At 63.6% G+C, this 22,125-nt stretch overlaps 4 protein-coding genes across 6 annotated transcripts; 2 read left to right on the forward strand and 2 right to left on the reverse strand.

Annotated features, from left to right (window-relative positions):
• Positions 1-138: 138 nt before the first annotated feature.
• Positions 139-3,278, reverse strand: CUNH19orf25 (chromosome unknown C19orf25 homolog). Of its 2 annotated transcripts, none has more exons than XM_032394514.1 (3): positions 3,204-3,278; positions 2,818-2,949; positions 139-1,323 (listed from the first exon to the last, which is right to left on the reverse strand). In XM_032394514.1, exons 2-3 carry the CDS (start codon positions 2,945-2,947, stop codon positions 1,097-1,099), a joined length of 357 nt encoding a protein of 118 aa, XP_032250405.1. In that variant the 5' UTR covers positions 2,948-2,949; positions 3,204-3,278; the 3' UTR covers positions 139-1,096. The 2 variants fall into 2 exon arrangements, with proteins under 2 accessions (XP_032250405.1, XP_032250406.1); XM_032394515.1 differs by having other exon boundaries at positions 3,212-3,237.
• A 1,502-nt stretch (positions 3,279-4,780) lies between these two features.
• PCSK4 (proprotein convertase subtilisin/kexin type 4) lies at positions 4,781-11,200 on the reverse strand. The gene is made up of 15 exons (XM_032394708.1): positions 11,006-11,200; positions 10,659-10,763; positions 9,048-9,140; positions 8,845-8,973; positions 8,678-8,754; positions 8,482-8,570; positions 8,085-8,257; positions 7,788-8,000; positions 7,020-7,120; positions 6,838-6,941; positions 6,651-6,768; positions 6,245-6,424; positions 5,950-6,074; positions 5,537-5,659; positions 4,781-5,400 (listed from the first exon to the last, which is right to left on the reverse strand). The coding sequence occupies exons 1-15, from the start codon at positions 11,198-11,200 to the stop codon at positions 4,946-4,948; spliced, it is 2,280 nt and encodes a 759-aa protein (XP_032250599.1). The 3' UTR covers positions 4,781-4,945.
• An 836-nt stretch (positions 11,201-12,036) lies between these two features.
• On the forward strand, positions 12,037-16,943 carry REEP6 (receptor accessory protein 6). 2 transcript variants are annotated; one of them, XM_032394709.1, is made up of 6 exons: positions 12,037-12,246; positions 15,134-15,227; positions 15,306-15,444; positions 15,607-15,775; positions 15,960-16,022; positions 16,199-16,943. In XM_032394709.1, exons 1-6 carry the CDS (start codon positions 12,132-12,134, stop codon positions 16,234-16,236), a joined length of 618 nt encoding a protein of 205 aa, XP_032250600.1. In that variant the 5' UTR covers positions 12,037-12,131; the 3' UTR covers positions 16,237-16,943. The 2 variants fall into 2 exon arrangements, with proteins under 2 accessions (XP_032250600.1, XP_032250601.1); XM_032394710.1 differs by lacking the exon at positions 15,960-16,022.
• LOC116625825 lies at positions 16,254-16,943 on the forward strand. The gene has a single exon (XM_032394711.1). It carries the CDS (start codon positions 16,584-16,586, stop codon positions 16,917-16,919), a length of 336 nt encoding a protein of 111 aa, XP_032250602.1. The 5' UTR covers positions 16,254-16,583; the 3' UTR covers positions 16,920-16,943.
• Positions 16,944-22,125: the final 5,182 nt, after the last annotated feature.

Below are 22,125 nucleotides of genomic sequence, written 5' to 3' on the forward strand. Positions count from 1 at the left end.
GAGGGCGCCCAGCCGGGACAGGGCGGTCTTGGCGTCCACTGCCATCACGGGAGCCAAGCCTGGGCTTCCTGTACACCTGTGCCCCCAGGCCTCCTTTCTGGTTCCCAGTTTTAGGGGTCTCTCAGGCTTAAGCACACTCCCCTTCTTCAGGGAAAGAGAAACACCTCCGGATGCCCCACCACGCCGCCCCGGAGCTTCCAGGGACCCCAGGAGAGGGGCAGCTCACAGAGGCACTGTGGGGGCCAGGTACAGAGCAGATCGCACCTGAGGGGCTCAGTGGGGGTACCCCCAAGCAGCCTGGCTTCTGTGATGCCTCTCGCAGCCACCGTTGCCCTGGTCTTCCGAAAGTCTGTCTTTTAGGGTGAAAAGCCCTTTTCAAGATCTGCTTCTGTTCCACGGCCCCCACACCCACCCACAGGCGAAGCTTGCCAGGATGGAGGCAGCCAACAAGGGCTCGCGCGGGAGACGGGCCAGCTTGTCCTCACGGAGCCCGGCCAGGAGCCCCGTGTGATGCAGTCCCACAGCTCCCAGGCCGGCCCCGCACCCCGACCCTGAACCTGCCCTGCGGGAGCGCCCACACCTTAGGTCAGGGTGCTCGGGGTTCTCAGCGGGGCACCCGCCAGAGGCCCCATCTCACATCTGGGCCCTGCCGGGCAAAGCTCCTCTCATAGCCACAGCCACTGTGGTGGAGGGAACAGAACCCCCGGCCTCCTCGGGAATCTCGGGGGCCCTGCAGTTCAGGCAGAGATGGACAGAGGCAGCAGAGTGGGTCGCACCAGCTCAGTCTATTGGGGACGATGCGGGCAAGCAGGGTCCTCCCCAGAGGGAAGGAGAGGAGGGTGGACGGCCTGGCCCTCGGGTGCTGGGGACCCCACGTGAAGTCCAGTCTGGGATTCATGGCCCCGGGGTGAGCAGCATCCACACCAGGTCCCAGGCCTGACCCCCAGAGAGGCGCCCGTGCCCGGCTGTGTCCCGGGGGCTCTCTGGGTACCGGGCACACCTGGACCATGGGACCTGGGGGCCTAAGCTGTGCCAGGTCAGGTGTCACGGGGAGCCAGGGGGCGCCCTGCCCAGGGCAGGCAAGCAGGCGGACCGCTCAGCCCGAGGAGGCAGCCATGGCTCCCGGCAGCGCCACTTGCTTCACCTGGCCGACGTTGCGTTCCAGCTCCTCGCCAGCTCGCCACAGCTCCTCACACTTCTGCTTCAGCCCAGCGCCCGCCTGCTGCAGCCGCTGATTCATGGTGACGTAGGCTCGGCTCTGCTGGTAGAGCTGTTCCTGCTGGGCCTCCGTGTCCTCCGCCCTCCCGGAGAGGCCTAGGGAGTCTGGGGACGGGACATGGCACACGGGTCAGGGAGGGGCAGGGAGAGGACACAGCTTATCCCCTCAGCAAAGCACGCCACTGGAGGGGATGGATCACTGAAAAAGCCTGGCACCTGCGTCCTGAGGCCCTGCCTGGGTATCGGCCTCCACTCCTGCGAAGGGCGGCGACCCCATGATGGAATCACAGAGCAGGCTGGCTCCCACGCCGCTCTCAGAGCCAGACGCTGCGTCGCGCCTCCCCAAACCTCCTCCCTGGCCGTGCAACCTTGTGAAATCCAACAGTCAGGGAGGTGGCCCAGGTCCCCGTGCCCCTGCTTCCTAAAACAGCACAGGCCCGGGGAGGGCAGCGCAGGACAGCAAGGGTTGCAGGCCGCCCAAAGGCATGGCGAGATGCTCTCCACCCTGCCTGGTTCCCCAGTCTTTGATTTCAAGTCACTTTATCACCTGCGTCGGTACTAAGGCGGGACACAGGCCACACAACACACACGGTCACAGGCAAGCCCCCCTCTGTGGGCCCTCGCACAGCCCGGGCCTCAGTGTCCCCTCCCTGGGAACGCTGGTGCACACGCTCTGTGGGGCTGCCCCGTGCAACAGAACATTCCGGTCCGATACAGAGCCAGCCACCGGCCACGAGTGGCTCTTGAGCACATGAAATACAGCCACATGGAGCAAAGCACCAAATTTTTCCTATTACGTAGTTTTTTTTAAAATTCCCAGAGCATTTCTTAGCCTCTCCGGTTTCCCAGACTAATGGTGAACGTGTCTTCCACCAGCGTAACCCGAGGGCGTGCACTTTCGGCCATCCGGTGGCCCCAGTGCTCAGAACAGCAGCCCTGGCCAACAGAACACGGTCTCTGTGACTGTCCGATGAACGAATACACGAACCCCACCAAGCAGAACACAAAATTCCCCCGACCGCTGTACGCCCAATGCTTCTGTCTTCAGAACCAGGAGTGGACGAAGGTTTCCCACAAAAGGCCGGGCATACATATTTCGGCCTTGCGCGGCTGGCCGTCCCAATGCGCCCTCTGCCACACGCCTCCAGGGCGGCCGCCGGGCATGCACGCCATGGGCATGGCTCTGTGCCCACTCGACCTCGGGGCCCTGAGATCCCCACTTCCTGCATTTCCCTTGTCACCACGCATTCTCACCCCCGCAGCTGAAAATGAAAAATCCATTCCTTTTTCTTTAATCTCCACACCCAGCGCGGGGCTCGACCCCAGACCGAGTCGCAGGCTCCCCCAGTTGAGCCGGCCGCGCCAGAAAACTTTCTCAGCTGCCAGGCTGAACGAGAGGAGGCGGCGAGCGGGATTCGGCCGCGGTGCGGGGCCGATCCGTGCGCCCCCCTCACAGGCGTGCAGAGCGAGCTCAGAGCGGTACGGATGGCGCTCGTAATCCCCCGGCTTCAAGGCACCTGCTGCCCGGGCTGGGGCTGGGGTGTGCTCCCCCCGCCCCTTGCTGCTGGGGTCTCAGGGTCGTCCCTCCCCTGCTCGTACCTTCCAGGGCCAGCGCGGCGAAAACGGGGTCGTCGGAGGGCGCACCCCGCACGTCCTCCAGGATCTGCTCCACCGTGGGGGGCGCCGGGCGCGTGGGCAGCACCACTCGCTTCTTGGCCTTGGAACCCATCCCTGGTGGCGAGAGAAAAGGACGTTGACCGGGGCGTCCACCTCTCGGCCTTTTCCTGGGCCCTTCCTCCCGCCCAGCAAACTCCTACACACCCGCCGGAGCCCCGTTCCCGGGGAAGCCCGCCCCGCTCTGTCCCACCCCTTCGGGCTCGCTTCGCCTCTGGCCCTCCCAACGACCGACAACATGGGGCCAGGGGTTTCAGCGCCCGGCTCCATCTCTGCCTCAGTTTCCCCGTGAAAGCCTCGAGCGCACCTACCGCCTCACCCTGGCGCGCGTACAGAGCCGCCAGCGCCGCTGAAAACCCACTTCCGCTTCCGGTCGCAGCGCGGCCCCGCCCCCAGGCACGCGGCGCACACTTCCTGCCTCCTCTGGCTTCTGTCCGCCCCTCGTCGCGAGGCCACGCCCCCTATTAAAGGGGCCGCGCCCGCGAGGGTCCCAGTCCCGTCAGACCGGACCGAGAAGTACGCGACCTCAGCCTCCCCGGCTCGCGGGTCCTGGAAGAGCATGCGGTGGGCGTGGGGTCCTGTCCCGGCTCCCCTCGCTGCGTCACAAAACACAGAGTACTGGTTTTCTGCCAAAAGGGGACAGGGCGCAGAACCCACGTGGCTGTCGTGGGAACACAGTTACTACGTTACTACCCGTGCAAGGGGGGGGTGGCTGTGCCAGTCACCGGGGAGCTGGCCAGGGACGCCGGACGCAGGTCGGCGTCGCCCCTCCCGTCCCTAACACCTCCTGCCTGGGCTCCTCCCCTGACGTCTAGGGTGGGAAGACAGGCTGAGCAGAGGGCGGGTCTGTGTCTTTTTTTATTTATTTACTTTAATGTTTTATTTATTTATTCATGAGAGTCAGAGAGAGAGAGAGAGAGAGAGAGAGAGAGAGAGGCAGAGGGAGAAGCAGGCTTCCCACTGAGCAGGGAGCCCGATGCGGGACTCGATCCCAGGACCCTGGGATCATGACCTGAGCCGAAGGGAGACCCTTAACGACTGAGCCCCCCAGGCGCCCCACTGTGCCTTTTAACAGCTTTATTGCATGTAAGCTACACACTGTACAGTCCACCTGTGTAAAGTATGCAATTCGGTGGTTTTGAGAGGTAGGTACAACCATCACCGTAGTGTAGTTCCAGAACATTCCATCTCCCCAAAAGGAAGCCATGTCTCCATCTGCCGTCACTCTCTGTCCCCCCCCCCCCAGCGCCCGGCCCCCACGAGCCCCCTTCCCGTCTGTGGATGAGCCTGCTCTGGACGTGTCACCCACGTGGACTCACACCCCGTGTGGCCTTCCGTGTCTGGTTCCCTCCCTGAGCGTCGTGGGCTCAGGGTCCGTCCCCAGGGCCGCACGTGTGGGTGGAAGAGCATTTGAGAATCACGCTTCTGTGAGTTCTCAGTGTTAAAGAGAAGCTCGCCGAGCAGGATGGAGGGGAACTTAGGGAGTTAGGAATGCAACCCTCCACCTGGCTCGGGCCCCCACCACAACTGGGGTCTCTGGAACCTGGGCTGACCCCCTTTCCTCTGTGGGCCGCTGGGTCCTGCAGGGCCTGATGTCCAGGAGAAGACAGTTTCCACGCGGGCACAAGGGAACCCCCAACCATGCCATGGGGATGGGGGGCCTGCCCCTTCCCCAAAGGAGACCGCAGACTTGGCACCTCCTATTCAACCTTTATTTGCAAACTCTGAGGCCGGATGTGGTGCCTGAGACTCTGGATGGTGTCCTTTGCTCCCCTCGCCCCTCCCCCCCACTTCTGGGGCTGGGAAGGGATGGTCGTCACAGCCTGACCTCTGCCCCACCCCACCCCACCCCCACCCCAAACTGTGTAACTAGACTTTTCTCTCTCTCTCTTTCCCCTGGACCTGCCAATTTCCGGTCCAGGGTTCCAGGTAGGCCGCCCCTGGCCTGAGGGCCTCAGTGATCAGCCAGGGCCTTCTCAGGGCAGGTTCTTGCAGCCCCAGCCCGGGTTCCAGTCTGAAGCAAAGGAGCAGGACAGCGGTGCCTGGCCCCTCGTCAGATGTCTCTAGGTTCCCGCCAGCAGCCAGACCTGGGGTGGTGATGGGGGAGGCCCCCGCACGGCGGCAGGCAGCCCACGGAGAGGACGCTGCAGAGGAAGGGGCTCCCAAAGGCCATGGCCAGCAAGGCCAGGACCACGGCCTGGGCTTGGCCATGGTGGCAGCTGGGGCGGGCCACTGCGGTGGGCCGGGGGGTGCTGTTGGGAGGGGCAGGTCCAGAGCAGGAGCCCCGATGCTCGTCCAGCGTGTAGGCGGGGGGGCAGGTGGTGCAGTTGAGTGGGGAACCGCCGCGGCACGTGTGGCAGGAGGGGTGGCAGCTGGAGCAGACGCGCAGGGCGGGTGTGGCCGAGCGCCCGGGCCCCGCGGTCACTGCCTGCCGGGTGTGGCTGAAGTACCGCGGGGGGCAGTAGGAAAGGCAGAGGTGGCCCAGGATGTAGGCGGGGCCGTGGCATTCTGCGCTGGGGACACACACACGGGGGGTGAGGCCAAGGCCCGTCGCCCTGCCGGCCCTCCCGCCCCGGGCTGCACACGCACACTGCCCGCGGCTGCCGCCTCCCAGCAGGCGGGCCGGGCCACGCCAGGCACTCACCCTGGCACAGCCCCTCTGTGTCCCGCTGCACACACGCGCTGCTGGTCACCTGGGGGCCCGGGGGCCGCGCCGACATGTCCTCGGCCGTCCCATACAGCAGCAGCGTGTAGCGGTACAGCGTCCCTGGGCATGGGTTGTGGTGGGCATGGGGAGGAGGGGGAGAGGCTGTTGGCAGCCTGGTCCTGCCCTTCCGGGCCCCTCTCCCCAGCCACCCGACCCCGAGCTGCAGTCCCAGACCCGGACGGCGCCCAGGCTGAGCACCCGCTGTGCACCGGGCACCGAACGCCGATGGGAACGTACGATGCGCCAGACACACCAGCTCGGCCTCTCGGGGAGACCGCTGGGAGCCCCTTGGCAGTGGGGTACCCGGGCGGCTCCAGAGCCCGAGGCCCCAGCCTGCGTGCAGCTCTCACCCGTGTTGAAATAGTAGCCCTTATTTTCCAGGCCCAGAGTCCACAAGCCCTGCGGGTCCTCGTCCCAGAAGTGGGTGGACATGAAGATCCAGTTGTTGTAGCCTTGGCCACTGACATCCAAGGGTCTGGGACAGAAGGCGGGGGCGGGGGGTGGAGCGGGCCCCGTGTTGGCTGCCGGGAGGGCTCCCACGGGGTGGGGGGGAGGGCGCGGGGGGCAGGTGTCTGGCCGGAGCAGACCCCCCCACCCAGACCCGCCCTGAGCATTTGCCCCAGGCCCGGCCCTCCGCCCTGGTACCTGATGGCCACGAGCGTGGAGCGGGTGCCCATGGGGCTGGTGAGCGAGATCTCCAGGTCCCCCCGGCGGCTGTAGGACAGCGAGAGCCGCACCTGCACGTGCTCCAGCGAGCGGATGTAGTTGGCACGGCCAGCGCAGGCCGACACGTTCTTCCTCACTTGCATCAGCGGCAGGATGGGGCTAGGGGTGGCGTGGGGGGTGAGGGCCCCTCCTGCGGGCCTGCTGGGGGATGGGCGGCCAGCAGGTGGGGTCTGGGCTCAGATCGGGGGCGCACCCTCTTCTTTGATAGATGAGTAAGCAGAGGCCTCGGGACCAGCCTCCCGCGTGTTTGCCAGCCCCCCCCCCCCAGGGTAATGAGAGAACAGGCAAGCACAGCGGGTGGAGGGCAGTGGAGGAGGGCGCTCACGTGGCGGTGTGCACGATCCGGATGGCGCATTTCTGCTGGGGCCGCGTGGGCAGCCAGGTCCTAGCCGTGTCCACCAGCAGCCTGGCGTCCAGCAGCCCATAGCCGTAATGGTGACTCACTGCGCGGAAGGGCGGTCGTCACTCGCCCCGCGGCGTGGCAGCCCCACCTCCAGCTGGCCCTGCCTCACCTTGGCGCCCCACGCCGTTGGTCCTCCAGTCCTCAGCCTGGAGCTGTGCCGGCCTGGACGCCCGGACCACCAGGTGCTGCATGTCCCTCCATGTCAAGAACGGGCTGGGGGCAGGCGAGGGCGGGTGAGCTGGGGCCACGCTGGGGGTGAGCGCGGTGAGCGGGCTCCCCTCCGTCACCTACTTGGCCTCCAGAGCCAGGGCGATCATGCCCGCAGCCAGCGGGGCCGAGGCCGAGGTGCCCGTGTGTTTGTCCGTGCACTGGTGGTGCAGGTCTGTGGTGACCTAGGGGCAGACAGGGGCACTTGGGGGGCCTGTACACACGAAAACCCAGACTTGGTTCAAGAAGGTACCGCAGAGATCCCACCAGGAACAGGGCCCTGGGGAACTGGCCCTGCCTGGAAGACAGGGTGTGTGAAGGGGTGTCACGGGGCAGCCCTGGGAGGAGGGGACGTGGGGAGCAGGAGGGAAGGTGGGGGGAGGGGACAGGTAGAAGGGGAGGAGGAGGGAGTGAATTAGGACGAGGGGATGGGAGAGAAGGGGGCAGAAGGGAAAGTGAGGGATAAACAGGCGGGAAGGAACAGAGTACAGTCAGGGAGGGGACAAGTGAGAGAGGCAGGGAACAGGAGGGGAGGAGGCAGGGGACAGTCAGGGAGGGGCAGAGGACAGGAGGGAAGGAGCAGGGGACAGTCAGGGAAGGGGAAGGGGAGAGTCGGGGAGGGGGCAGAGGGCAGTCAGGAAGGGGCAGGGGAAAGTCAGGAGGGGGCAGGGGACAGTCAGGAAGGGGCAGGGGACCGTCAGGAGGGGACAGGGGACAGTCAGGAGGGGGCAGGGGACCGTCAGGAGGGGGCAGGGGACCGGCAGGAGGGGGCAGGGGACCGGTAGGGGGGGGGCGGGGGCCGGGGGGGGGGGAGGAGCCTGTCTGGCGGACTCGGGGTGCGCGGGCACTCACGATCTGCGGGTCTGCGGCCACACCGCTGCTGTAGGTGGTGGTGAGCGTGGAGGCACAGGCCTCGCTGTACCAGGGCACGCGGCCCTGCCGGGTGGTGCTGCCCACCGAGAGCGTGTGGATGCTGTTGGTGTAGCCGTCACAGTTGCAGTTGTCATAGTGCAGGCCGCCGTTGCCCGACGCCCAGACGAAGAGCGTGCCCAGCCCACCGCGGCCCTGCACACAGGGACGGGGGACCGGGATGGGGGCGTCGGCCTTGGGAGCAGGCCCAGGCCCGCCGAGGCCCCGGGGTGCGCTCACCTTGGTCACGCCGCGCCTGAAGGCCTCCCGGGTGAGGACTCCGGGGCCGTCCACCGTGCGGCCGTCGTCCTCGGGGCCCCAGCTGGCGCTGTAGATGTGGATGTGCTGCGGCTGCAGGCTCAGCGACTGGGCCTCGATGACGTCCGTGATGGTGCCGTCCAGCATGCGCACGCCTGCACGGGCCGCGGCGGGAGGGGCAGGAGGGGCGGGAGGGGGCGTCGGGCCTCTGTGCGTGGCCCCGCCACACCCCACCCCTGCGGGTCTGTCCAGCCCCCGGGAGGGAGGGCATCCGTGCAGGGCCCCGTACCCCCCCCAAGGTGCCGTCCTGGGGCTGCCCTCGATCTGGCACCCCCGGCCGCCCAGCGTCCCGGGGCCCAAGGAGCCGGAGCCCGCGTACCTCCAATGCGCGCGTTATAGGCCACGCCTGTGCCGCAGAACCCATTGTTTGCTATTGCTGCCACTTCCCCAGCACAGCGGGTCCCGTGCCTGGTGCCAAGGGGGCGAGGGGAGCCCGTTACAGCCCCCCACCCACCGGCTCCCCGCAAGGCACGGGGTGGGGGTGGGCCTCACACCCTGGAGGACACCAGGCTCACCGGTTCTCATCACTGGGCGTGTATCGCGGCTGGGGGTCTGGGTCATAGTCATTGAAGTCGTAGCTGGCCAGGGGGTCCTGGGGGCGGAGCGGGGACATGAGGGCTGGGGGGCCGGCTGTGGGACCTGGGGCAGCCCCCACCCAGCACTCCGGTCCCCGTGGTCTCACGTAGTTGGCCCAGAGGTCCGGGTGGTCCTTCTCGATGCCATCATCCAGGACAGAGACCACAATGCCCTGGCCCGACAGCCCCTGGCTCCAGACCTGCAGGATGTTCAGGTCCGGCTGCACCTTGTTGTTCTGTGCAAGGCGGGCGCTGGGGTCAGTGGGGCTCTGGCCCCACCCACCCCCACCACCCAGCCCGGCCTGCTCACCATGTACCACTGCTTGGAGAACCAGGGGTCTGTGGGTACCACCAACGAGCGCTTCACCCGCCGCTGGAGCGTCTGCTGCTCAAACCACTGCACCTAGAGGCGGATGCACACTGCAGGAGGGGGCTGGACCCCAAGAGCCAGCCCACCCTCCACCCAACGATCCTGCCCCCACACCCATGCACCTTAGAGGGTCCTGCCCCTCCCAGTCTTTCCCACCAATTCCCGGTCAAAGGGTCCCGGGGCTGCTTCCATGGTCGACAGGCCTCTTCCCCAGGTCCACCAAGGGGAGATTGTCTGTGGGGCTATGGCTGGGTGGGATGTGTCTGGGTTGTCCACTGCCTGTCCGGGGTTCCTCATGGTGTGGAACAGGGCCCGGGACCTTGTGTTTGCTGAGGCTGCTCTTTGGGGTCCCTGTGTGCCTGAGGCTCTGCCTTCAGAGGGGACCAAAGCCCTCAGATCACCAGTCCCCTGGGCCCACTGACATGTGGCAACTACTCTTGAAGTCCAACCCTGCCCCTTCCCTAGTCCCTGTTCTAGATCCTTCTGCCCGAGACCTGCCCATCTCCCCCCTGTAGTGGCCATTTCTCTCTACCACTCCTCCCCACCCCTCAAAAGGCATCCCTGGATGGCCATACCTGCCTCCTCCCGGGTTCCCCCTCAGCCCCCGTGCCTCTAGACAACACTGCAGCCTCACTCCCTGCTGAGACCCTCCCATGCTGCCCCCCTCTCCAGGGCCCACAAAGCTTTGCTTAATCTGGCCCTCACCAGCTTCCCTCTGCTACAACAGCCACAGTGGCTCCCTCACCCCAGGGCCTTTGCACATGCTGTTCTGCCTGCCCCAGGCTGTTCTTCCTCAGACCTCTGCCCTTCCTTTTTCCTTGTTGATCTCCCACCCCCCAAATCAGTTCATGTGCCCTCACCTCTATCTGTGATGGGGTAATTGTCTCCCCATTTGCACAGCTTCAGACTTGGGAGCTGGCCCTGATTTCTCTCTGTCCCACAAATCCAATCCATTGGCAAACCGTGGCCTGTCTCCTGTAGACCCCATCTGGAACCAGCAACTCCTGCACCCAGTGCTCCCAGTGGGTTTCAGGTTACCAAGCCTCTTACCTCCATGCCAATCAGCCCCGGGGCCCAGCCCATACCCCATCATGACTCTTGAGGGCTTGCAGATTCAGCCTCAACTCCCCAGCTTGGCATCTAAAGCCTTTTCCCCTAGTCTGGCACCTCTCCGAGCATCTCACAGTCTCGCTGGGTGACTTTAGGCAAGGTTCCTACTCTGGAGCCGTTGCTTCTGTCCTAAAAAGGGCCAATTCCCTTCCCTCCATTCCAGGAACTAGAACGGTACCTGCCGTCTTTATGGAGTACAGAGGAACCTTGATCTTTCAGGGTGAGCTAGAGGAGGGGAGTGGGGGGGGCGGGGAGACAAAAAATGCTGACAGTGGGCCAGGCCCCGAGGTGAGCGCGGCACCCATTTGTGACCTGTTGCTCTCCACAGATGGTCCCCACTGTACGAAGAGGGGCGGGGGGGTACCAAGTGGAAACCCAGACTAAGAGAGAGCAGGTGCCTTGAATAGCAGGAGGTGGCCAAGACCCCTAGGCCAGGCTCACCTTGGGGTCTTTCTTTAGGCGCAGGCGATGGCCCCAGTGTGGGGTCAGGGACTGCTGGACCACGCCCCGGTGCCGCAGGTGGTAGTACTGCCCGTCAGGAAAGATCTGGGGACGTGGGGAGCATCAGCAGCCGTGGCACCTGGCTCCGAGATGGAATCCCCCAGGACAGTGGCCCACACCTCTTGCTTGCATCCTCCCCCCAACCAGGTGCCCTCTAGAGGTCCCAGAATCTGAAGTTGGCCGAGGCAAGGGTGGGCTGGGGGTTCTTGATATCTTGGGTACCCCTCCCGTCTCCGGGGTCTGGGGTCGTCCAGCCCCCCCCTCCTGTCCATTTGGGTCCTACCCACCTGCCCCAGGTTGACGAAGCCGAATTTGCGCGCCAGGCGCTCGGCCTCCCGGTAACCCTGGGACACCCGCACGGCCCAGCTGCTGACATAGATGGGGGCCCGGGCCGAGGACCACCCCACAGGCAAGGGGCCAACGAGGGCCAGGCCCAGGGCTACTACTAGGCGCAGCCAGAGCTCAGTCTGGGCGGGCCGCATGGCGGCGGGGGCGGGGCCGGGCCGGGGCCTCCGAAAGCCCCTCCCCCTGGCCAAACCGCCGAGTCCCAGGCGCCCGCCCCGCCCCCGAGGCCATAGCAACCTCTGGAAGGCCTCAACTCCCAGAGGGCCTTGCGGCTCCCCCTTGAGGAGCGCGAAGATCCGGCCGAGGTCGGTGGGGGACAAAGGCCCGCCCCGGTCTTCCGCAGATCCAAACCCTCTGGAGCCTCAGTCTCCCCTATTTGTACAGTGACCAAATCTTCCGACCAAAAGGAGCGGATTCTCGGCTGCTAGCCCTGGCCCCGCCCCTTTATTTGGGCCCGCCCACTTTCCTGCACACCCCTCCCTCTTGAATCAGCCCTGCCTCCTGCCCGGTCCAACCGGACTTGTTCTTCCGAGTAAGTCCCGCCTCCTGGATTTAGCTCCATCCCATCCCCCTGCCCTGAGATTCTGTCCCTCCTCCTTTATGATCAGCCCCGCCCCTCCCCTGTTCTCGCCAATCATCTCTGGTTTTTCTTCGGGTCCTCCCACCAGCTCCGCCCCCACAACAGCTCAGTCAATAATCCCCGGCCATGACCCCGCCCCTCCAATCCGCTACGTCCCGCCCCCGCTCCACCAATCCGCACCCTTGTCCTCCGCGCCCCGCCCCCTTCGCCCGGAGTCGCGGCTGAGGCGGCCGCGGCCCGCCAGAGGGCAATGCGGCGGGGGAGACGGGGCAGGCCCCACCTCCTTTGTCCGCCCTGCCCTCCCATTGGCCGGAGCGGGGGGCAGGGGGCGGAGACCAGCTCGGGGGCGGAGACCAGCCTGGGGGCGGAGACCAGCCCGGGGGCGGAGCCGAGCTGCTCGCGCCTGGGGAAGGCGGCACGCGCGCTGCGGGGCAGGTGCGCAGGGCAGCGGTCGAGCTCGGGCTGCCAGCCCCGGGCCCGCCGGTGCCATGGACGGCCTGCGCCAGCGCTTCGAGCGCTTTCTGGAACAGAGGAACTTGGCCACCGAAGCGCTAGGGGCTCTCGAAGCCAAGACAGGTGTCGACAAGCGGTACTTGGCCGCGGGTGAGCCGTCCGGGGCGCTCGGGACTGCTGCCCCATTTCGCCGACGGGCATATTGAGGCTCTGGGGCACCCGGGTCCCGGACCTGACCCTTTCCGGCCGGCGCCTTCTGCGGGGTCCGGGCTCGGACGGCGGGGTGCACCCCACTGTCCAGCAGGGAGACGGAGATTCTGGGGAAGGGTCGTGGACCAGGACTTCGCGTCTGCCTGCAGGCTCTCGCCTGCCCCCGCCGTGCGATCTAGGGCGAGTGCCACCCCCTCTCTCGGCCCCTGCATTACCTCCATTCCCGTCCTCGGGTCTGGAGGCCGTCGCTGCCCCTTCCCTGGTGGCCCTGGGTGACCGCCAGGCCGAAGTTGGGTTCTTCCAGTTGTTCTGGTCGCTCTGCGGGAGGAGAGGGCCGCGGGTAGGCAGCCAGTGCCCTGGGAGTCTTGCCACATCCCCGTCCCACATGGAGCCCAGCCTGGAAGCAAGCGTAGAGATCTTACCATTTTGTCGAGGGAGATGCTCCAGGCCAGGAGGGGAAGGGTCACTCCCATCCCTCTTCCCTCTGTTTTCCTGCGAGTACCCTCCCCTTAGCCTGCCCTCTCCCTCTACTCCCCCATGGCTTTGGCCCACTTCGTGAGTAGTTGAATTGGGTTGTTTGACTGCTGCGGTGAAGTTGGAGAAATATTGGGTGGGGGACCACAGAGAGGCGGTCCAGCTACTCCTGACTGTGAGGGATCATCCTGGGATGGAGCCTGATCGATCGTCCCGCTACTCCATCCCAGTAGTGCCTCCTCTTTCTTCCTCAATGACCTTGGCTGGCCCCCACCACCCTCCCAAACTGTCTAGTAAGCACTCCTTAAATACCTTCCTCCCCTCTTTTTCTGTGTTCCAGGCCCATCAGGGCTGCCACCTCTCCCAGGAAGCCCCCTGGAAGGGATCTCAGGGACACTTTGTCCAGACCTGGCAGGGGGCTTTGGGCAAGGACAGGGGCATGTATTTGGAGCACCTTCTGTGTGCAGATCCTGGGAGTCCTCTTTCCTCCCTTTCCCCCCCAGTGGGGGTACTCCCATGGCTGGCAGCCCGAGGAAGGCCCACATTTATTCCCCCAGTCCTCCTGTGCCCAACCATGTCAGCTCAGCCAGGAACCTGCCCCCTGGGAGCAGGTCCTGACTTCTCTGCTGATTTTCCACAGCCCTGGTACCCGTGGGCAGGAAATTTAGGTCATAGAGCACTGGGGAGGGGCCTGTGGGGAGGCTGGGAGTCACAGGGAGGAAACTGAGGCCTAGAGAGTCAGAGGCTTTGAGGGAGGCTGCCTCCACCACCTGCCCTGTCTGGAGCATCCACCCCTCCCTACCCACCTCCCCCCCCAAGCCCCATCTGTTGTTGATCTCTGGGGCTGTGCCCTCCCCCCATGTCCAAGGTCATCCGCCCATTGCTGAGGCTGCAGGAATAGGGATTGAGGGGGGAGGTGCCCTAGGAAAGCCACTCCTCCCCAACTAGCAATTTCCCCCTTGCCCAGATGTGGGAACTCTTGGGCCCCAGCTGCTCCAAACGACCAAATCCCCAGCCCAGATAACAAAGGAGGAAACCCAGAGGAGGCAGTGACCTCCTAGGGCCAACTGGGGAGGCTCCCCTCCCTCTCCTGACCCCAGGCCCTAGGCACAAAGACTAATGCAGGTGGAGGGAAGGGTGGGGGTGACTGTGCCCTTGGGTACACAAGTGACCTCTATCTCTGCAGATAACAGGCTGGGGGAGGAGGCTGGAGGCTGTAAAATGCTCTGTGAGTGACCTTGGGCCTCACTCCCCGGGTTCCCATGTTGTTCTGGCCATTGAATGAGCTACAGTGGGGAAGTGAAGGGACCTGCACACAAGAAGCACTTAATAAATGCAGTATTTACCATTAATGCTTTCAGAGTGGCTCGCGCTCCTGACTCCCCGCCTCCCCCAACAATGTTTTCTTGGAGCCCTCATCCCTGGGAATGTGTTTGCATGCCTAGAAGGTGCTCAGTAAACGTGTAGACAGGAGGAGCCCCTCTGTGGAGTGGTATTTAGCCATCCCCACAGCAACCTTAGGAGGCAGGGCCATTACCATCCCACTGACAGATGGGGAAACTGAGGCTCCAAGCAGAGAGAGACTTGCTTGGTGTCACGTGGTAGATGGAACAGCAGAGGGCTCTCCTGGGTCTGGGGGACTCTACTGCTCTTAGCTGTCTCGCACTGACAAGGGTCCTCACACGGGGCCATGCAGTCCCCCTCAGGACCCTGGGCAGTGTCTGGGGACATGACATGGGTGGTTGTCACGACTGGGGGTGCTCCTGGCATCGACAGGGTGGGGCCGAGGATGCTGCTCAGCTCCCCCCCCCCAGCGCCCAGGACACCCCCACAGAAGATGATCCCGCATGGCTTGTCTGCAGGGGTGAGGATGAAAAACTCCATTGAGATCAAAGTTACAAATGTTGCCTTTCTCTGCTCACTGGGAGTCAAGCCTTAATGTCAGAATGGCCTTTCTTTTAGGTTTTTCTCCCATCACTTACATTTAAACGCTGGTCCCTTGTGCCCTCCCTCTCCCATAGGACCTGGAGTAAGCAGTTACAATTGCAGATGGTCACGTATTCATTCAACAAACGTTTACTGGGCAGCTACTCTACCTATGAGGGCCAAGGTCCCTGCCTGCCCTTGAGGAGCTCACAGTCCAGAGGTTGGGGGGAGACCGACCGGTTAACTGGTTACAGACACAAAACATGGGGCTGAGGGCCGCGGCGGGGGTCGTCCAGGTGCTGGAGGGGTCCCCGAGGCTTCTGGGGCAGTGGTTGTTGCAGACTGTGTCTGGCAGGCCAGGAGGCGGCCTGGGGCGCCACGGTCTGGCTCGGAGGGTGCCGTCCTGCCCACACGCTCTCTTCCGCAGGAGCCGCCACTCTACTAAGCCTGTATCTTCTCTTCGGCTTCGGGGCGTCTCTACTGTGCAATGTGATCGGCTTTGTGTACCCAGCGTATGCTTCGTGAGTGCCTGCCGGCTGTCCGGGTGGGGGGCGTCTGGGCGCTCTGGGCAGCCCATGACTCTGCCCGCCTCCCCCCAGAATCAAAGCAATCGAGAGCCCAAGCAAAGAAGACGACACTGTGTGGCTCACGTACTGGGTGGTGTACGGCCTGTTCGGGCTGGCCGAGTTCTTCAGCGATCTACTCCTATCCTGGTTCCCTTTCTACTACGCGGGCAAGGTGGGTGCCCCTCGGGACACGCATGGGACTGTCCTGCCCCCCGGGGTGCAAAGGGGAGACTCACCTTCTCTGAGGACGTAGGCCCGTCCCAAGGGGTGTCTGATGGGGTGGCCCAGGCTCGTCCCCGAGGGACAGAGTGTAACTCCTGCCCCGTGCCCACAGTGCGCCTTCCTGTTGTTCTGCATGATTCCCGGGCCTTGGAACGGGGCTCACATGCTGTATCATCGCGCCATTCGGCCACTGTTTCTAAAGCATCACGAGGCCGTGGACAGCGTCGTGAGGGACTTCAGCGGGCGAGCTCTGGACGTGGCAGCCGGAATAACCCGGGACGGTGTGTGCTCACTGGGCGCGGGGCTGTCCGTCTGTCCCAGCCTCGGTCTGCCTGTGTCCCAGCCCACCAGCCCCTGCTCGCTTTCACTGCTGCCCCCCTCCCTCCTCACCCTGCCTGGCCTCTGTCTGGTCTCCACCCCCTCACTGTCAGCCTCTCTCTCCTACATTTGCTTTCGGGGAACCAGTCCTGCAGACCCTGGCCCGCGGCCGGGCTCTCGTCACCCCCACAGCGGCCCTTGGAGCTGACCGTACGTAGCCCCCACCCCTGGGAGGTAGGGCCTGTGCGTGTGCCAGATGGCCTATAGTGTAGCTAGCTGTCCCCGTGGAGGAGGGGAGGACGGCCTCGGTCCCCGCCGCCCTGCTCCCCGCCGGGGCCCGCAGGTGCATGCAGGCCCGCCTCACCCCCACGGCTGTCTCTTTGCAGACAAAGCAAGCATGACCGAGCTCCAGAAGGACAAGTGAAAGCCACGCCCCACCTCCACAAACAGCCGTCGGCTGGCGAGGTGGGGGGCACATCACAGCCCAAGTCCTCCACGGATTCCTCGGCTTACTCCCGGGTGGAGCCCTCCACCAGTCCCTCGTCGCCCAGCAAGCCAGCCCCTGGGAGCTCCTCACGCACCACCTTGGGCCAGTCCCCGCTGCGCTCCCCGACCAGCGCCTCCCAGCTGCCTGGCAAGTCCCGGGGCCCACCTCGGCCCCAAGACAGCTCCTCCAACCAGCCCCTCCCGGCTGCCGGCCAGCAGCAAGCCCGGTCGTCCGTCACCTCCTCGGGCCGACCCCAGCCAGCCCGTGAGTCCTCAGGCTCCGCCATGCTGCGCCCCAGCGCCTCCTCCGGCCAGGCCCCCCACATCGTGCAGTCCCCCAGCGGTGCCACCATCCCCACGCAGCCCCCTAGCAAAACCTCGGATGGGCCCGAGGACCCGGCCCCCAAGGCCTCCGAGTCCAGGGGACAGCAGGAGAGGGGGTCCCCGGCGCAGCCCAACGGTGGCAGCTCGGGTGCTGGGCTGCCTGTCCCCTGCCAGTCCGAGTCCTCTCTGGAGTACAGCTCCGAGTCGACCACGGAGGTCACCTGCAGCTGGGCCCACCCCAGGCACGGGCTCCGGTGCCCGCAGCACGGCTGGAGGCTGAAACACCTGGCCTGCTAGTGAGCACTCAATAAAGCTCACCTGAACGAGCTTTGTCTGGCCGCGTGTCCCCGGGGGAGCCCCGGGCCAGGCCTTTGTGGGCTGTCTCCTCTGATCAGGAGCGGATGCGGTGTGGCCCCACTCTACACTCGAGGAAGCTGAGGCCAGAGAGCCACCCCACTCGCCTGAGGTCTTGCCTTGTGGCCGAGAAGGCTCCCAAAGCAGACCGGGAGAGAGAATCGGAGTACAAGTCCTTTCTTGGGAGGGCATCCCGGGCAGCTCCGGTCGGTGGGGGGCTGTGAGATGGGGGGAGGAAGGAAGCTAAGCTTGGGTGTTGCCAAACCCCTAGCTGCTGTGGGCACCTGGAGCCCCATCCCATGGAGGCTCTGGGAACCAGTGTCGCCTTCACACCGGAGACCTCTCCTGCCCGCCATCCGGCTGGTCCCTGGGGGGGGTGGGCAGTGGCCATTCGTTCCAGCCTGTGTCCCCTGCAAGCAGCACGGGGGCCGAGGAAGCCTTCAGCAAAGGTGGGGGGCCTGGCGGTTGCCATCGGAGTGGGTTCGTGGAAGTGGGGAGGAGGGGGAAGAGTGCCACTAGCAGCCCGCAGTTGGTCTCTCTTTAGACACCAGCATGGCCCCGATCATAAAACCAGGCAGAGACCCAAGCCTGTTGCACGGAGACAGATGTAAAAAGAGCAAACTCAATCCAGCAGTATGTTGACAAAATAGAACACCCCCCCCCCCCCCCATTGGAGGTCAGGTTCCTGGAAGCAGAGTCTGCATTGGAAGCTGGCAGGGGAGTGTGGGGGGAGCTGAGCAAGAAGGTGGTCTCAGCTGGGGGTGGGGCAGGACCTGGAGCGCAGGACCCACACCCTGGAGTTCTGCCTTAAGGCCTGTGGGTTGTCACTGTGTCTGTCAGTCCTGAGTCTCAGCCCACCCCCAAGAGGGGCTCTAACCCTGAGGCACCTCCCATCACCCCAAGACAAGTCCCTAGCCGGGCATCTGCAGCCACAGTGAGGAAGGACCTGGGGACCCGCAGTGTACGCCTCGGTCTGCCCCTCCCACCCAAGGGCTGCTTCTCCAAGATTCTGGGTGATCATGACTTCTTTTTTTTTTTTTTTTAAGATTGATTTGTTTGAGAGAGAGAGGGAGATCGCGCATGAGCAGGGGGAGGGGCAGAGGGAGAGGGAGAGAATCTCAAGCAGACTCCCCCCTGAGCACGACTCCGAGATCACCACCTGAGCCAAAGTCAAGAGCGGGACACTTAACCAACTGAGCCCCCAGGCGCCCCCGGGTAATCGTGCCCCGGGGACATTGGACGATGTTTGGAGACACTGTAGGTGTCTGTGCCGCGTCCCACAGTCCATTGACACGTCACTGTCTGCCACTGGTGGTGGCCCCATTCATCCAAGACAAGGTTCCCCCAAAGGAGGCAGCCCAGTGCAGCCACCTGCCCGCAGCCTGTGTCCTCATCCTTGAGAATGCCAGCGAAGGAGGAGGGAGCACTGAGAGTTGCTGGTGAGCAACTGGTCCAATTCGTTTATTTGCTCATTCAACAAATATTGAGCACCTACTGTATGCCAGGCCCTGTTGCAACAGTCAAGGGTACATAATGGCCCAGAGAGAGAAAAATCTCTGCTCCTAAGGACTTGGGGAGGTGACAACAGCATGATAAATATATATGTCAGAGGGAGGTGAATGTTGTTGGGGGCGGGGATGCAGCGGGGAGTTGGGTGGGGTGGCAATTTCAGGAACAGTCGGAGAAAGACCTGTCTATGAAAGTGACATTTGAGGAGAGGCCTGAAGGAGATAGGAAAGTCAGGTCAGAGGGCATGGGTCTTGTGAAAGCCAGGGCAAACATGGTCCGGGCAGAGAGAAAAGCACATGCAAAGGCCCTGGGGCAGGACTGTGCCTGGCAGGTTAGAGGAAGAGTGCAGTGGCCAGTGTGGCTGGAGCTGAATGAGTGAAGGGGAGAGAGGAGGTGAATGGGGTGAGGCTGACCTCGCAGATACCTGGAAGGCGTGGTGAGGACTTTGCCTTTGCTTGGGGATGCAGTCTTTGCAGGGAGCAAGGGAGGGACCGAGCGTAATCATTACTGAGCCTCCCTCCCCCCCCACCGCCCTGCTGAGAAGTCCAAATGGGTGTGGGGGACAGGGATCTGGGAATCTGCTTATTGCTGGCCCAGCTGTTTGAAGAATGTGGTGTGGCCATAGTCCAGGGATGGACAAGGAGGTACCAGGCTTGCTCTGCACCTGGCATTGACCCCTGCCATCCAAGGGGGCAGGAAAATGGGCTCTAGCTGTGTCCCTTCAAAGATTTTCCCCAGACCACCAGGGGTCAGCCCACCAGGGAGCACAGGTGGGAGGACACACCTGTCTTACCAGGTGGAAACAGGACCTTTAGCCCCTCAGACTTGTTTGTTGTTGTTGTTTTAAGATTTTATTTATTTATTTGAGAGAAAGAGCAGAGAGAGAGAGAGTGTGAGTGAGCGCACGAGTGTGGGGGATGTGGGGCTCGATCCCAGGACCCTGAGATCATGACCTGAACTGAAGGCAGACGCTCAACTGACTGAGCCACCCAGGCGCCCCTATTTTGTTTTTAATTTAAACATACAGAAAAGTGTAACCAGCAACTCAGAGCTGGTGACGCAACACGGCCAGCCCCTCCCAGTCACTTGCCACGCCCAACGGTGGCCCCCGTCCTGACTCCATTTACGCTGTCCGTGCGCATCACTTACGTCTCGACTCCGCTGTGTCCTGCCCTTGCCTGTGTGACTCAGAGCCGTGGCGGTCAGATTCACCACCCTGCTGCAGGAGTGATCCAGACTGGTTTTGGGTGGTGATGGACAGTATTTCACTCAGTTTATGTACACCATTCCACTGTTGGTTGGAGTGGTTTCCAGTTTGTGGTTATTGTGACGAAAGCTGCTAGGAACATTCTAGAACTGGCCTTTGGTGAGCAGAGCTCTTGTTTCCTTGGGCACACACCTGTCAGAGATTGCAGGGTGAGCATTCGAGTATCCTGGGGAGGCTGATGCAAATGACCACACATGGGAGGCTTAAAACTAGAGATTTATTCTCCCACATTCTGGAGGCCAGAAGCCGGAGGTCAGGGCCTGGCGGGACCAAGCTCCCTCCGCAGCCTCCAGGGGGAAGGTCCTTCACCTGTTCCAGCTCCTGGCAGCTCCAGGCCTCCTCGGGCTTGTAGCCGTGTCCCTCCAGAGTCGCCTCCGTAGCCACGCGGCTGTCTCCTCTGTCTGTCTTATGAGGACACCTGTCACTGGGTTTAGGTCCCACCTGGATAATCCAGGATGATCTCATCTTGAGACTCTTAATTGCATCTGCAAAGACCTTTTTTCCAAATAAGGTCCCATTCACAGGTTCTGGAGGTTAGGACCTGGCTATGTGTTCAGCCTGCCACAATGAGGCCCGCTTCACCTGGAGCAGCGCGGCCCAGCTGTACTCCGCGGTGGCTACCCCGCATGGCCCGCACGTAACCCCGGGGGGCTGTGGGACAGCCCGGAGGCTCTCCGCAGCTGTCGGGACCGCGTCCTAGCTCAGGGTCAGAAGGAAGGGAGAGCGGGCCCCGGGCAGGCAGTAGGGGGCTGCTGGCTGCAGAGAATTAAAAATAGTAAGAAAAGCATGGGAAGCCCAGAGCCAGCCTCCTGCAATGTTGTGGGGAAAACCTTTCGGGGGAACCAATGAAATAGTCGCGGTTATCATCCTCTTACTAACAGGACGCGTTTCAAACTTGCCTGCTTTTGTCCTTTCTCCTTGACTAAACACCTCCTCCTGAGGGAAGTGGGTCCAGAGAATTCGCAGCTGTGACCTCCCCAGGCCTCGGCCAAGGGAGCTGGCCGCAGGTGGACGGTCCTTACTGCCACCACCACCCCCCCCCGCCCCGTGCCCCTTCGGGCGACATTTCAGCCTCTAACCCAAACGGGCATTGCCCATTCCCGAGGGGACACGGTAACCAGTAAGAACTGAGAGCCAGTGACGGTAGAGAGGGAGACAGCTCCGGCAGCCCGCTCCTGTCACTCTACGTGACCACCTGTAGTTTTCATCCCTGGGCCGGACTTGAACGTCTTTAGAATTGCAACATCTTCCTCTCTCTTTTAATTGTTCAAGTGTTCGTTTTAAAGCTAAAGAGCAAATCCGAAATCAAGAGCATGTCCGCTGTGGTTGTTACACGATGGTCCCTGGAAACAATGTTGCCGTGCAGAGGAGGGGGCAGTGAAGACATGGGGTCCCCGCTCGTGGGGCCACTGCCATCCCGTCCGCCAGAGTGCGCCCCACGCTGGCCTCTCCTCGCCGGCTGGGCCAGCTGGTTTGGGAGCCCGGGACAGGGCCGCCCCATGGATCCCCCACTCCCCGACATACCCCACGACAGCAGGGAGGCAGAGGGGGCACCCGTGGGCTAAGAGGTGCTGGCAGGACTGACAGGCATGGAGGGGCCCTGGGCGTGGGTGCCGTGTACGGAGGCTGGAGTGCGGAAGGAGGTGGCAAGCATCCAGGAGAGAAGTGGGCGCCAGTGAGGGGCACCGGCATGGGGCCCCTGGGGGCTGCAGGCAACTCCAGGGGCCTTGAATCCCTTCCTTTCCCATCCTGCCACCAGGGGGCGCCCAGGCCCCACACCTCCTCCAGAACTGTGCCCCATTTTCCGCGGAGGGACTGGAGGGATGCCCCACCTTCAGCACTCGTGCTGGAGGACAGGGCTAGGCCTGGACGCAGAGGCTGGGGGCGGAGGGACTGGGGGCGCAGTCCAAGGAGCGTGGTTCCCATGCTCAGAGCTGCGAGGGGCTGAAAGGGGACCCGCAGATGGGGAAACTGAGGCCAGGGAGGGGCAGGGTCTGCCCGTGGGTCACCTGCAAGGAGGTCAGGGGGCTGAACCTGAGACCCCCCAGTTGAGCGTCCCTTGTCCTAGAGAAAAGCACAACCACGGATGGTACCAAATGACAGCATGAGCCATCCCATCAGGGAGGGAAGGTAAAAGGGTGGCTCTTCCAGGGATCCCCAAGGAGAAGGTTTGCTGAATGACACCCACCAGGTACCCCCAAATCACACATGACCGAGGCTCCAGAATATATGAGTAGCAGATCTCCAGAGCGTAGGGGACAGGCTGAGAGCTGCGACCAGCCTCCTCTGCTGGGGAGCGGCCCTGGATGGCATGCCAGGAAAGTGTGGCCCCCAAGGGGGCATGGGAGGGGGCACTGGACCAGGAGAAGGTTG

Source organism: Phoca vitulina, unplaced genomic scaffold (genome assembly GCF_004348235.1).
Source record: "Phoca vitulina isolate PV1807 unplaced genomic scaffold, GSC_HSeal_1.0 scaffold81, whole genome shotgun sequence".
NCBI lineage: Eukaryota > Metazoa > Chordata > Mammalia > Carnivora > Phocidae > Phoca > Phoca vitulina.